Below are 15,899 nucleotides of genomic sequence, written 5' to 3' on the forward strand. Positions count from 1 at the left end.
TAAATTAGTTATTAAAATATATTTAATATATTGAATGTAAGAGAAATGAAATAATAAATTTAGTTGATATTAGTATTATACTATTATTTGATTATATGGTACATAGAAATATAAAATAAGTTTTACGATAACAGTTTTTACGTGTTATTTAATAAACATATAAATATTTATAAACTATGAAACATGTTGAAGGACATATATTAATTTATATTATCACAAGATAATTTTCATAAATAGAAAAAATTAATAAAAAATAATATTATTATTTTAAAGCTTGAAACTATAAATAAAATTAATATAAGACGGGTTGGTACTTTGAGTTTCGATTCTTATTTACATCACATCCTACATCCCATTCTGGTAAATTTGTAAGTACGGATCGAGTTCGGATATAACACTAGTTTTTGTTCTAATTTGTATCATATCTTAAAATTAATAAAATAACTATATATTATTCGAATCCGGATTATATTCAATTGGTTCAGATATATTTGTAGTCAAATTCAAAATTTAAAAGTAAAACATAAAAATAAATACTTATTTATATAGAGTTGGATATTTAAGGTATTTGTTTAAAACTTATACTTATTTTTCATTTCAAAATAAATATAGGACTGAGTATTTGAAGTACATACAGTATTTATGTCTCCAATATTTTTATTTGTGATTAATTTGGATTTTTAGTTTTTGGGGCTTCGAGATCGGGCTTAGCGTCTCAAACACGAAGGACAATTAAAGGAGATGGGTTGGAGTAACCAGAAGTGAAATTAAAGCTGTAAGAAGCTGTGGAATTGGTGAGAGGGTTAGAAATATCGAGATTATAGTCACCATGGAAGAGGGAAGCTTCAAAGAATCCATCAGCATCAGTTAAACCTGTGGTTTGCCCACGAAGCCCTCCCCACTCTCGCAGAAGTTTGTCCACAACGTCTCCGGTGGGTAGGTTCCTGAAGTTGCCATCAGTGAGACACATTCGGTAGCAACCTTTTGGATTATAACCTGACCATGTCACCATTCCTTTCACTTGAGGATGTGCGTGGCCTTCCCTTAAGACTTGCTCGAAATAACTGGCCTGCAAGAAACACGAACATCAGACATATAGGAACAAAATGGCAGTATTGGTTGTGGACACTACCGGACGAAGCGTTTGCATTAGCTTGTAACTTTAAAAAATTTATTATGCATAAATCAAAGGGAAATCAAATGCCCCCAAATTATCACAAAAAAACTTTTTAAGTTAGATTAACCTAAAATGTCCCCACGTTTTAGATCCGGCAATGCCATACTGAATGGGACGTAATTTTTGGTAGAGCTTATAAAAGAATATATATTTGAGTTACCTGAACATTTGGAGGAGCTGAGACGTCAACCTCAGTGAGCCAAATAGGCAAACCAGTCGCAGCAAAAATGTCAAGAGCTGATCTCATATACGGAATGTTAGGAGTACTGAAATGAGACTGAAGACCGATCCCTAAAGGAATGTTTCCGGCAACATGAATAGATTTAAGCTCTCTAAGCTTCTGCAGATACCTTGCTGGAGTAGAAGCTGAGTCCCCCGGTTGCTCTAACGTATTGTATTCATTCATAAACATTGTAGTCCTAGGATCAAGGGCATGCGCCTGCGCAAAGACGTTGTAAGAGGCTTTAGGACCAAGCTTGTCCTCAAGGAATGAGAAATGGAGATTCTCATTCACAACGTCCCAACCATCAAGCTGGCCTTTGTACCTAGTGACCACCGAGTAAACTCTTCTCTTCACGGCGTTGTAGAGATCGGGTCCGTTCAAAGTCTTCACCCAACTAGGTTGATAAATAGGGTTGTCCCATATAATATTGTGGCCACGAATAGCTATCCCATGTTGCTTGAATAATTTTACCATCGCGTCTGCGGTCGAGTAATCCTCTTTGCCTCTTACAACTTCCGTGCTGTACCATTTCATCTCGTTCCCGAAAGCGGTCACGGTGAATCTCTTATTGAACCAGTCTTGGTATGCTTGGTTCCCAAGTATGTTACTTTCTACCGCGCACCCGAATGGGAACCCGAGTCTGTTCTGTACGATGGAGATGGTTGCGTTTGGTACTGGCCCACCGGCGCTGTTTACGGCTCTGATCCTCACGGCTCCTTTCCTCGTCATGTTAATGATCTGCTCCTGGTGAGAGTTCCACTCTTCTTGTGTGAATGGTTGCAACGAGACGCTGTCCACCCAAATCTCAGCGGTTGTGTCCTCGCTCTACACATGACCATGACAATAAGTCAATAAGAATCATCAATGGTCAGTTTCTATGTTTCCAGATTCCAGTTTACATATAACGTTTTCTTTTTGACATTTTAAAATGTAAAAAAAAGTTCAGAAATTACTTTTCCCAAATAAATCCTTCCTTTTTCAAAATAAAGTTTATTCCGTTTTAAAAATACATTAAAAGTAGAGTTTCCTTAGACAAACAATCTAGATTCTAGACCATGACTATGTTTGTATATGAAGGTACCTCAAAGTAGAGATCAGCAGGACCAGATTCATCAACAGTCAAACCACCTTTGAGCATGGACCAGCATTTGGATTCAGCAATAACTGAACCGGCAAGCTTATTTTCACCACTCTTCTTGAAAACGGCTTTCACAGGAGAGTTCCCCTGGCTTACCTGTAACCAAGCTACAAGTAACATAAAACACATTAGACGACAGTTGGCACAATGCTTTCAATAGAGTGTGAGCCAAGAAACAAAAATTCAAAATTATATATACCAGAGAAAGTGTAGAGAAGTCCCTTCTCCAAATAAACTTTTTGTGAGACGCTATCATTTGATTGATTCCTCCCTCGTGCAATAACAAACTTATTGCCTCCCATTTCTGTGAAATCGACTTTGGCGTTTCCCATTTGTGACCATCCCTGTGAACCATTTTGTAGGTCAGGGTTCACGATGATCCCTCCATTGTACTGTGGCTTATTAGGGTTCCCTTGACACTGCACCATGACAAAAAAAAATCAAAAACAGAACACGTCTGAAATGGACATGTCTGAAAGGACACAGAATTGCTTACGTCTATCGTCGCCGAGTAATCATAAGGTACGTACTTTTCTTCACACCCTGCAGAAAGTTTTCATACAAAAATTGTGTTTATATTAATTATTTATTTATCGTTAATAATAAGAGATCCAAAAGTTTTTACCATCTACAAGCATTAAAGTTATATATTGATAGAGAAACATTAGAGGAGATTCAATTTAACATAACAACAATAATAATATATGAAAGTCAGAGGATAAGAAGGGGAACAACTTGATAAAGAAATGCAGCAGAAGGCAAGCAGCAGCAACAGAAGCTTCATTGCAACTAAAGAATCGTTTGATAATGCTTAAGGGTTTCAATAATTTTATACTATTTGTTTTATGGTCTTGATATAGTGACTTAACAAAAAGAAATGTTTCTATACTTCTGTAAGATTTGATGACCATAATCATTTGGAAAAAGAGGTTCTGATACTTATAGTCCGTCCCATTAATCTGTCATAGAAAGCAAATAAGTATAGTCAATCGAACAAGTATAAGTCAAAACTAGTAGTAAATCCTTTAGCAAAAAAAAAAAAAGAGAAAGAAAATATTAGTCAGTAGTCAATACACATTCTAAAATTTTTTTAACAAAGTTAACATATATGTAAATCTTTTATAATTTGTTGGTCTTTCAAGTTTATTTGTTTCCTTTGATGTAGTATATTCTGACCAGAGCCAATCTTACACATAGCGATGAGAAAATATTAATTTTGGACCACTAAAATTTAAGGGAAAATCCCATTAAAAACTCTGAAAGTATCACCTAAACATATATTGACACTTTAAATCTACTGATACTTTTTACGCTTTATGTCTGACCATCACTTGATACAGATTAGATGGACAGCCGAAAAAATAAATCACATACTGATATTTTAAACTTTAAATTTTTCTGGTTAACAAATTTAACATTCAAAATAACATTTGTATAATAAGAAAATCTTCAACCTATTATACTTGTTTATCAAATAAAATGTTAACCTATTGTACATGTAAAAACTAACTATTTAATTAATAAAATAAATAAAATAAGAAAACTAAAAAACCAGAAAATTAAATAAAAATCAGTAAATTAAAGAAATATTCAAATAATTAAAGAAAAAGCAGTAAATAAAATTAATTAAATTAAAATACATTAATCTAACCAAACTATAATTAAAATTCATAAATTTTAAAAATTCAAAACATCTTTGATAATTTTTTAATAAAATCTTAAAATTACAAAATTATTGTTTTAAAAAAAACTGACATATCATCATTGATAAAAAGTTTCAAACATATCACTGTTGATGATGATGGCTTCTCACATAATCATTAACAATGATTCTTTTTGATATATCAACCGTCATTTTCAAAGATGATGTCGAAAATTATTCTCTAAGATATGTCAAAAAAAATATGCGAGAAACCATCATCATCAACAATGATACATTTGAGACTTTTATTGTCAAAGATGATATGTCAGTTTTTTTAAAAAAGAATCTTATAATTTTTTAAGAAAAGTTTTGATGTTTTTTGACAAGATATTTTGATTTTAATTTTATAATTTTTCTGAATTTTCTGAAATTTTAATTAATTTTAGTTAAACTTATCTGTTTTAGTTTTATTTTCTGATTTTATTTAATTTTCTGAATTTTTATTTTTTTATTTTATTAATTAGACAATTAGTTTTGAAAAAAAACGACACCCCCATTGTTTTTACCTGTACAATAGGTAACTTTTTTATTTGATGAAAAAGTACGGTGAATTAAAAGTTTTTATAATATAAATATCAACTTAAAGTTTAAAAGTGTTAGATAAAAAACCTGAAAGTTTAAAGGGTCATTATGTAACATTTTTAAGGGGTGTTTATGTGATTTCCCCAAATTTTAAGCATCATTTAGAAAGATATATATTTTCTAGCTGTAAAAATAAATTAATTTATTATTAAATTATCCTCTTTCCCCCTCCAAAATCTCGGGATCGGCATGGTTCTGACTTAATTGGTTACATGTCAACAAATCCATATTATCTATCATATAAAGGAACTTAAGATAATTTTTCAACAATGTGATCAACATTAGATTTAATGTTGGACTAGAACAAAGGAACTTAAGTTAATACTTCAACAACTCAAAATACTTGAGGAAATTCAAAATATTATTGATAAATCCATTACAAAACAAAAGGCTTAAACTTTAAGAACACAGCCCAATGATGCTCAATTGCTCATGATTAGCACTTGGGGATTTCGGAAGACACGGATATATACAGTCTAGACTAATAACAAAACATACTATCTGCCACCATTCTTACTAAGAATCAAGCAACTGAAATATAAATACTTAATACTTTTTTTTGCTAAGAAAATAAATACTTATACTTGGCTACTTAAAGACGAAAGACAAAAGATGATGGTTGGGTGTTTGAGGATACATCATAAACCAACTTAAAGCTGTGGGAAGCTTTTGAATTGGTGAGAGGATTATCAATCTTGAGATCATAGTCACCATGGAAGAGTGTGGTTTCAAAGAATCCATCAGCATCAGTGAGACCTTTGGTTTTTCCGCGGAAGCCTCCCCACTCATGCAGAAGTTTGTCCACCACAGCACCGGTGGGTAGGTTCTTGAAGTTTCCATCGGTGAGGCACATTCGGTAACAACCTGCTGGAGAATAACCTGCCCACGTCACTATTCCTTTTACACGAGGATGTGCGTGGCCTTCCCTTAGGACCTGTTCGTAATACTTGGCCTGCAAGAAAACCGAACATCAATCAAATAAAGATGTGCTCAAGGCCCTAAACAAAACAATGGATGTGAGAGACGGGACTTCTGTTAACCATTATAAGAGAATATGAGTTACCTGAACATTCTTAGGAGCTTCTACGTCGACCTCAGTGAGCCAAATAGGCAAACCAGTGGCACCAAGAATGTCAAGAGCTGATCTCATAAAGGGAATGTTAGGAGTCTTAAAATGAGACTCAAGACCAATCCCTAACGATATATTCCCACGAACCACGACAGGTTTAAGCTCCCTAAGCTTCTGCAAATACTTTGCTGGACTAGAATCTGAATCCCTCGGTTCCTCTAAGGTATTGTACTCATTTATAAACTTAGTTGTCGTTGGATCAAATGCTTGAGTCATCTTAAAGATGTTATAAGAAGCCTTAGGACCCATCTTTTTCTCAAAGTACGAGAAATGAAGATTCTCATTCACAACGTCCCAACCCTCAAGCTGGCCTTTGTAACGTGAAGCCACAGATGAAACCCTTTGTTTCACTGCATTGTAGAAATCACGACCAGAGAGAGAGTCTAGCCATTTAGTTTGAAACTTAGGGTCGTTCCATACAATATTGTGACCACGTACAGCGACCCCGTGCTTCTTGAAGAATCTCAACATCTTATCAGCGGTCGAGTAGTCCTCTTTGCCTCTAACTACTTCGGTGCTGTACCATTTCATCTCGTTGGCGAAAGTTGTCACCGTGAACCTTTTAGTGAACCAGTTTTGGTATGCGTGGTTCCCAAGTATGTTCTTCTCCACCTCACAGCCGAATGGGAAGCCCAGTTTCCTCTGTTCTATGGAAAGGCTTGCTTTCTGTACCGGCTCGCCTTTACTGTTTAGGATTCTGATTCTGGCGGTTCTCTTTCTCTCCTTGTGAATGCTATGATCTTGGTGAGATTTCCACTCTTCTTGTGTGAATGGTTGCAGTGAGACGCTATCTACCCAAATCTCAACGCTTGTGTCGTTGCTCTACACATGAGCAATGAAACAAGACACAAAATAAACTCGCTGAATGCGAAAACTGGCGCTTAGGTGAAGATAAATTTTCAAAATGTGAGAAACTAGGTCTGGGCAAAAAGTCAGAAACCCGAAATGTGAACCAAATGCAAACCGAAAAACTTGAAGAATCTGTATCCAATCCGAGACGTTAAAAAATCTGAATGGATCTTATAGGGTGAATGATTGTATCTGAACTCAAAGGGATACCCCTAAAATCATAAAATCCGAAATTTCCGATCCGAAGATCTCCGAACTCGAACTGAAATAACCCGATACTAAAATAAGTATGGTTACAAAATGGGTTTGGCATATAGATTAAAAATGATATGTGAACCCGAATTCTTATTATCCCAACTCTATGACTAAAATAATAGACAAATGGGGATAAGAAGCTGAAACCCGAAAATATGAAAATCCATAAAACCCGACCAAAACCGAAACAGATAGACAAACGCACGCCTATGAAAAGCACTCGATACCATAATATAATTACCTCGAAGTAGAGTTCGCCAGGGCCAGATTCATCAACAGTGAGACCACCTTTGAGCATGGACCAACATTTGGATTCAGCAATAACCGAACCCGCATGCTTATATTCACCGTTCGTCTTGAAAACGGCACTCACTGGAGCCTTTCCGGTGTTTACTTGTAGCCAAGCTATGAAGACATAAAAACAAAGCAGACCATTGTTCTGAATCTCTGATATATAGGGCTTACAAAATTAGAAAGAGTGTGATCCAAGAAACAGAAAACCCTATATATATTTTTACCAGAGAAAGTGTAGAGACGTCCCTTTTCCAGATGAACCTTCTGTGAGACGCTGTCATGAGGCTGTTTCCTCTCTCGTGCAACAACAAATTTGTCGTGTCCAATATCTTTAAATTCGATTTTTGCGTTTCCAAATGGTAACCAAGCTTGTGGACCATCTCGTAGGTCAGGGTTCACGATTATTCCTCCATTGTACTGTGGTTTTAAAGGTTTATCTAGACACTGCACCAAAACAAAACAAAAGACAATGACTCAATGAGAACTAATAATTTAAACAAACATGTCCGAACTTCAGAAAAATGAACAGCATTGCTTGCCTTTATGGTTGCAGAATAATCATACGGTAGAGACGTTGATCCACATCCTGCTGCAATTGTTTTCAAACACAAACAAAATATTCAATGTTAAAAAGCAGAAGAAATTAAGAATCATATGATAAGACTGAGAACAACTTGATAGAGAAAAGCTCCAGAGGGCAAGCATCTGCAGAAGGAGACGCTTCATTGTGATGTGATGATAATGAAGTTTTGTTTTCGTTGATCTTATTTTGATGACTCTTCCAAGTGAAATATAGTAGAAATCTTTACTATTCTTGAAGATCTTGATATAATTAATGAACAAAAAGAAGCTTTACTAAACAAAAGAAAAAACGAAAATAAGATTTACTAATCTTGATGGCGTTGATATATATTAAGTTATTAACTATTATCAAACATACTAGTTTTGGAAATAAAATTCAATATATTTATCCATGACCTATCAATAGAAAGACGATCTTAAATTAAAACTGATTTTCAAAGACTTAAAACTTTTAGAAAGGCAAATATGGTCTAGAGATTTAGTGCGCACATAATTAAACAAAAATATAGTTGACAAAAAGTTAAAACAAAATAGTCGATAATCAACAGTTAGAAGCTATAAAGTTCCTACAAGAAATACAAAATGATACTATGAATTTAAATATTATCCGTGTGACAAGTTGCAAGCAAAAAAAATTATGGTAAAAACTCTATAAATTAATATTCAATGAGTTAATAAATATTTTAAATTAATAAAATTTTCTTCAAAATATGACATAAATCAATAAGATAATAAGATAATATTATTTTAGAAAATCATGTGTAAATATATATCCTATTATATATATATATATATATATATATATTTTTATATAAGTAAAAACCAACCATTATATTGTTTGTTCTATATTCACAATAAAATTATCATTATATTTTTAATACTTAATATATTTTGATGAGATTTATTAAACTTATATCTAAACCACACTCAAATTATATGAAACATATTTTATATACACTAAATAAAATAATAAAATCAATATAAATATTTAGATTCAAAAATAATAATTAAAGCATATACATTAAGATCTAATTTTTTACTTATTTTAGATAAATAATATATTTTAAAATATAAAAACTAAAAAGAAAATTTGTAAATTAATAACTCTAGAAATTAATAAAATATCATAATTCGATATTATCAATTTATTTTGTTTTTACTGTATTGGGGCCAAGAGCGAGGTCTTTCGCGATGTGGGATTTACGTAAATTACGAAACGGTCCACTAAAATGCACTCAGGACACGAATTGGCCAAACATTCTTTGGACTCTATACCTCTTGTTACCAAGAGAAATTTGTTCCAAACAAAATAAAAGTTACCAAGAAATATAGTTAGCCATCATCAAGCTGATCACACCTGGAAATATAGTTGACAAAAAAGTAATTAAATAAATATATAATTGACAAAAAAGAAAACAAAATAGTCAATAATTAGCCGTACATAATTAAATAAAAATATAGTTGACAAAAAATAAATAAAAATAGTCAATAATCAATCATAGAAACTATAAAGTTTCTACAAGAAACACAAAATGAAACAATTAATTTAATATTATCCGTGTGACAATTGCAAGAAAAAAAACTACAGTAAAACTCTATAAACTAATTTCGATAAATTAATAAACATTTTTAATTAATAAATCTCTCAGTTTTATATTAAATCAATTTAAAATATAACACACATCAATAAGATAATAAGATAATATTTTGGGGATAGTCTGATACGTACATAATTTTACAGTGATTTTCAAAGACTCAAAACTTTTAGAAAGGCAATACAGTCTAGTGTATACATAATTAAATAAAATATAATTGACAAAAAGCTAAACAAAAATAGTTAATAATCAACCGTTAGAAACTATAAATTTCCTACAAGAAACACAAAATAACACAATATTTAAATATTATCCGTGTGATAGGTTGCAAGTAAACAAAACTACGATAGAATTTCTATAAATTAATATTCGATAAATTATTAAAAACCTCTAATTAATAAATTTCTTAGTTCTATGTTGGGTCAATTCTATGAACAAATCGATAAGATAATAAGATAATAACCTTTTAGAAAATCATGTGCAATTATATAGTAACATTAAAATTATAAATTAATAAATTATGTATATACACAATGAAATTATCATTATGCATCTTTAATACTTAATATATTTCTATAAGATTTAGTAATCTTATATCTAAAAATCACACTTAAATTATATGAAACATATTTTGTATACACCAAATAAGATAATAAAACAAATATAAATGTTGATTTTGTTTAGATATTATTAGATATGTTAGACGTTATAAGATCTTTAAAAGTCATAAAACTAAACAAAATTAGATTTTAGATCCGAACGTTCGTTCGGATATTTTTTCATTTTATAAATATATGAATTTGATATTATATTTACATTTATTGTTATATAATGTATAAGTTTGCAATCTTATTATTTAAACTTTTTTATTTGTGATATATAGTATTTAGTGATTATGTTTTTGTCATATAATGATTTGTTTTATACATTTCATATTCTTACTGATTGTTATTACTTATAAATATATTTAGAGTTTGATACATAAATTATAATCTAAAATAATCAAATATATAGTCTCTTTTTAATTTTTGCAATTTCAGACAATACATTTTAAAGTTTATTTAGTTATACAATAGATGAATATTTTTATGATATATATTTCCATATTGTTTAAAATAATACTTTGACATCTTTTACTTTAGTACTTTGTGAGATTTTATTATTAAATACATTATTACATTTAAGTAATATTATTTTAGTAAATTGTATACATACTATTTTCATATTATTTTAGTAACTTTTATCAATGTATGATATTTTGGATGTTATGATATTAATTGTTCTGATTTTTATTGAATTAAGATTTCAAAATATTATATTACTTTTAATATTTACAACATATGTTTTTTGTATTACGCCTTAAAAAAATTATATTTCATCATCTATAATTTTAAAAATTTATGAATTTTCGAATATTATCATTTTTAGTTTTTAGTATTTTTTTAAAAACTATATACTTGGTCAATTGGAGTTTAGAAAATTACATAATTATTCTTTAGTTTAGAAGATTATATGATTTTTTATTTCTTTTTGTTACTAAATTAATTAGTATTTTATAAAAATTTATTTTATTTTCTTGGTAAGATATTTTTATATTTTCTCAACAAATTTTGTTTTAATTAAAATAAACATTAAATTTATAAGTAAATTCATTTGTCATTAATATTTCAATTAATTATTAAAAATTTCTAGTAACAAATTTTTAAATACATAAACTAAAGGTTTGTTATATACTATTTTATTTTGTATATAATTATTTATCGATAATATATAGCTGTGAGTTTTAAAATAAATAAAATGATAATATATAGTTGTAGATATAAGAGATTAACATGTATTAATAATTTTAGTTTTTGTATAAAATATTACATAGTTTATAAAACTAACCCATTTTTTACAAGATAATTATTTATTTATAAAAATATATTTTTTTAAAATCAGTTAATCTACCAATTTAATATACTTTATAATATTTTATTTATAGAGCACATCTATATTAATATATTATAGACTATAATTAAAAAAATTAGAAATAGCATATAATTTTATTTTTATTTTGTTTTATGAAAAATTATTATTATTAATTTATCGTAAGATTACATTACTAATTACGAAATTATAATGCATTATTTTAAAAAAAGATTGAAACTTTTGGTAGGTTTTTGTTAGATTTTTTTTTCAACAGATTTTGTTAAAACTAAAATAAAAATAAAATTTCTAATTAAAATTGATATATTATTAATTTTATGATTATTAAGATTTAGTGTAAATAATAATATATTACATAATATTTAATTAAATAGTTCTACAATGACTTGTCAATAATAGATAAAATATAAGATTCCAAATAAGTAGATTAGAATTTTGAAATAAAATTCAATATATTTATCCATGAACAATCAATAGAAAGAAAAGCTTAAATTTTAAAGTGATTTTAAAAAGACTCAAAACTTTTAGAAAGACAAATACATACTAGTGTGTACATAATTAAACAAAAATATAGTTGACAAAAAAGAAAATAGTCAATAATCAACAGTTAGAAACTACAAAGTTCCTACAAGAAATACAAATGACACGATTAATTTAAATATATATATATATAAAAATTTATTTATATAAATAAGAATCGACCATTATATTGTTTGTTCTTTATTCACAATAAATTATCATTATATTTTTAATACTTAATATATTTTAATGAGATTTAGTAAACTTATATCTAAAACTAATCTAAAATTATATGAGACATATTTTATATACATCAAATAAGATAATGAAACTAATATAAATGTCTAATTTCAAGAAATAATAATTAAAGTACACTAAACTAAAATATTTTGCTTATATTAGATAAATAATATATTTTAAAATATTAAATCTAAAAAAATGTCGTAAATTAATAATCAATAAATTAATAAAATATCATACTCTGGCTGATATTATCAATTTATAGAATTTTTATTGTATTGAGCCAAAAAAAGTCTTTCGCGATGTAGGCTTTACGTAAATCACGAAACGGTCCACTAAGATGCATTCAGGACACAAATTGCCCAACATTCTTTGGACTCTATACTTCCAAGAGAATTTTTGACCAAGAGAAGGTTGAGCAACATTCTTTTGACCAAGAGAAGGTTGAGCAAAAAAAAGGTTACAAGAGAATTTTTTTTCTAAACAAAATAAAAATTTACGAAGAGATATTGTTAGTCATCATCAAGCTGATCACACCTCGAATTTTGTTCTGTTTCAGAGATTTATGATGCAACAGTTTGAAACAAAATTATCTAATAATTACAGTTTGAACAAAAACAGCTTCTTTTTTCATAAAAAATTAAAACTAAGATTATACTAACCACTTAAAAAAAATTTAAACGTAACATTTCATTTCTCAGGCTGGCCCAACTTTGTCTCCAACAGATTATCTAAATAGTTTATCCGTTAGAAATTTAAAATATAATTCTAAGGATATAAACATGAATAAAAAAATTAGCAACCTAAGATATAAGTATATCTGTTTTTAATCTAACAAAAACATTAGAACTACGTAAATGTGCTTCTAATCTAAAAAAGAATTGAATATTGTAGGGGTTCTTAATAGATGTCATTTCAATAAACTATTTTTTTGTAATTATAAGTCAAATGAATATAGTTTAGAGTCGATTTGTTCATAATACAAAAGGAATTTAGATGTTAACAATCTACCTATAAGAGTAAAACTTTGGTCGAACAGTAAAGGAAAAAAGGTTAAATTGACTATTTTAATCCCAAGAGATATACTGGTTTCATATTTTGATTAGGGATAGAGATTGTCAGACAGAATGTGACTTCTTCCTGCAATATATGCAATTAAATATTTAAATACTAAATATAATATTTATAAAAATAAAAATTTGAAAGTTTAGAAAAAAAAATTTTTCTGTGGCTGTTAACATAAAAAAAACTTCAACTTAAGATACATATTCATATACCGTGAACATGCTGGCAAAATTATATAAATATACCAGGAGCCTAAGTCAACCGATAGTAGAAAGTGATCAAAACCCAAAGTCAAATTCTATTTTAATAGCTACCATGCCAAATTTCACTTCTTCTGATAAAGACAATTTTACAATTTACTTAACTTTACTTGCTGTGTGTATTCGGTTCCCAAATGGATCAGCCTACCTGTTATAATATAGTTTACCTTTCTTAAAAGATATTTTAGTTATTGTATTATGTGTTTCTTACAACCATAAGGTTTCGTTGTGTTTTGATTTTGAACCATATCTTCTTAAACTTAGCTTTTAACAAACTCATTTTAACAGATAGCAATATATTCTATAATCACTTTTCAACTAATTACTGGATAACGCTGCATAATTATAGTTTGATGTCCTTCATGAAAATGAAATTATGAATGACTGATTGAAGTTGATGCTATAAAGAAGCGAAGACAGGCCAATCAACTGGCTAAGCTCATTGATAAAACGGTGAGACATAGGGCAATATCCGTGCTATTGGGAGAAGCCTCGACTCAGTATCTCCAACCCATTGCTATATTCACCTTTTAATACTATAATAGAGTAAAATTGTTCTAACCCATTGCTATATTCACCTATATAATAGAGGAATGTTATTTTCACTTCTATAAATAGAGGAAAAAATAGCATTCCTCTATTACAGAGACATTATTTTTTTATTTCAAAATAGTCTTTTAATTTTTAAACTTTCATAATTATATCAAAACAATTATTTTTATAAGAAAATACAGTTTTTATAAACATAAAATGACACTTTTGATTTACCTAACATTTTTTTTTAGTGAAACTTTTGTTTAAACAAAGTTAAAAATGTATGAAAATCTTATAAAAGTAAAATTGAATAGGGTTGATTTGCAACTTTTAAAAATAAAAGATACTTGTTTGTAAAATAAAAATAGAATCTTTTGAGAATATTCCTTTTTAAAGATAAAAATAGAGGAATACATTGAAGAGAAACACATCTCTATTTTAGAGATCTTCTATTTTAGAAATAAAAATAGAAAAATATATTGGAGATGGTCTAAGGAGATTACTGCAGCTTTGGTACCGAGCACACCTAGTTTTCAGCTAGATTTCAACTCTATTCTTTCATTTTAGATACATAAACATTATTTCCTTTGATGATTAATAATTTTCATCAAAAAAGAAAAAAAAAGAAGTTTGATGCTATAAGAATTCGTAATTAATTGTCAACGTATTAAAAACGATAGGTCTAATTGTTGGCAAAAAGTTAGTTGTGTTTTTTTCTTGAGATTATATATATATATATATATATATATATATATATATATATATATATATATATTAAGTCTATAAATAAAAATCAAACATCTGATATTGATTGCCAAGAATAAGACTATTGCTGATAATATTATAGTGGAAATAGTGGATATGCTTTTCTGGTTACTTTTAAATCTGACACTCTTATTTAATCCCTTGATATTTTTATATATTCAAACTCTTGTCGAGGAATAATTATCATATATTTATTATATATATATGATGGTCCAAACACAGCTATTTTTGTATCTTTAAAACAAACACAGCAGTTGATAAAAAACACAGCTATTGCATGGGAACAATTATATTTAATATAAAAAAAATCCAACTGTAGAAAATCATATGCGCGGAGCCAGTGCTGAAACATTCTTTGTAAGAATTAGTGAACTATACATGAACTATGAATTGGTGGACAAAAAAAAAGAAAATACATGAACTATGAATTGTCTTATTCATGAATTACGTGTGGGAATGAACATGTCGCGGCCGAAGTTATTATGTGGCCATCCATCCTTCATCATTCATACAAAATTGTGATGAATCAATGGATTCACGTACGATCTCTACTTCGCTTTGCCTCTTGTAACACTCTCTCACCTCACTCGATCTCTCGTGTGTATAAGCAGGAAAGAAAAGTACACAAGATTGGTTACCCAGTTCGAGATCCGATATGGATCCTTTACATCTGGGGCTTGACGGTACAAGCACACACTCCACTAGAATCAATCACAAGAGAGTACAAAGATCAAGTCACTAGCCATGAAACAAGATACAGTCTCAGCTCAACTTGATCTTCTTCTTGCGCTCTCTCTCTCTGATCTTCTCTGAAGTATCTTTCTGTTACGGATGATGAGCTCTGCCTTTCTCAATCACTTATATAGACGAGACCTGGTACACGCTGATCCAACTAGCTTCAATAACCAATCCGGTTATCTCCAATTGTTTCTTGTACCGAATCATTTAACTTAACCAACTCCGGTCTAAGCTAAATGATTAAACCACGGTTAGATGTCACTGATCATACCAAATGTTAGTCAAATTTTCTTCGATTCTAAACTTCTTGTGATTATTTAACT

The 15,899-nt window shown here is 29.2% G+C and overlaps 2 protein-coding genes across 2 annotated transcripts; both read right to left on the minus strand.

Annotated features, from left to right (window-relative positions):
- Nucleotides 1-715: 715 nt before the first annotated feature.
- LOC108819942 (endo-1,4-beta-xylanase 5-like) lies at nt 716-3,322 on the minus strand. The gene is made up of 6 exons (XM_018592948.1): nt 3,274-3,322; nt 3,035-3,081; nt 2,738-2,957; nt 2,482-2,645; nt 1,338-2,225; nt 716-1,069 (listed from the first exon to the last, which is right to left on the minus strand). Exons 1-6 carry the CDS (start codon nt 3,320-3,322, stop codon nt 716-718), a joined length of 1,722 nt encoding a protein of 573 aa, XP_018448450.1.
- Nucleotides 3,323-5,162: 1,840 nt separating this feature from the next.
- Nucleotides 5,163-8,111, minus strand: LOC108821681 (endo-1,4-beta-xylanase 5-like). The gene is made up of 6 exons (XM_018594672.2): nt 8,024-8,111; nt 7,889-7,938; nt 7,574-7,793; nt 7,297-7,460; nt 5,886-6,773; nt 5,163-5,774 (listed from the first exon to the last, which is right to left on the minus strand). Exons 1-6 carry the CDS (start codon nt 8,073-8,075, stop codon nt 5,415-5,417), a joined length of 1,734 nt encoding a protein of 577 aa, XP_018450174.1. The 5' UTR covers nt 8,076-8,111; the 3' UTR covers nt 5,163-5,414.
- Nucleotides 8,112-15,899: the final 7,788 nt, after the last annotated feature.

Source organism: Raphanus sativus, chromosome 8 (assembly GCF_000801105.2).
Source record: "Raphanus sativus cultivar WK10039 chromosome 8, ASM80110v3, whole genome shotgun sequence".
Taxonomy (NCBI): Eukaryota; Viridiplantae; Streptophyta; class Magnoliopsida; order Brassicales; family Brassicaceae; genus Raphanus; species Raphanus sativus.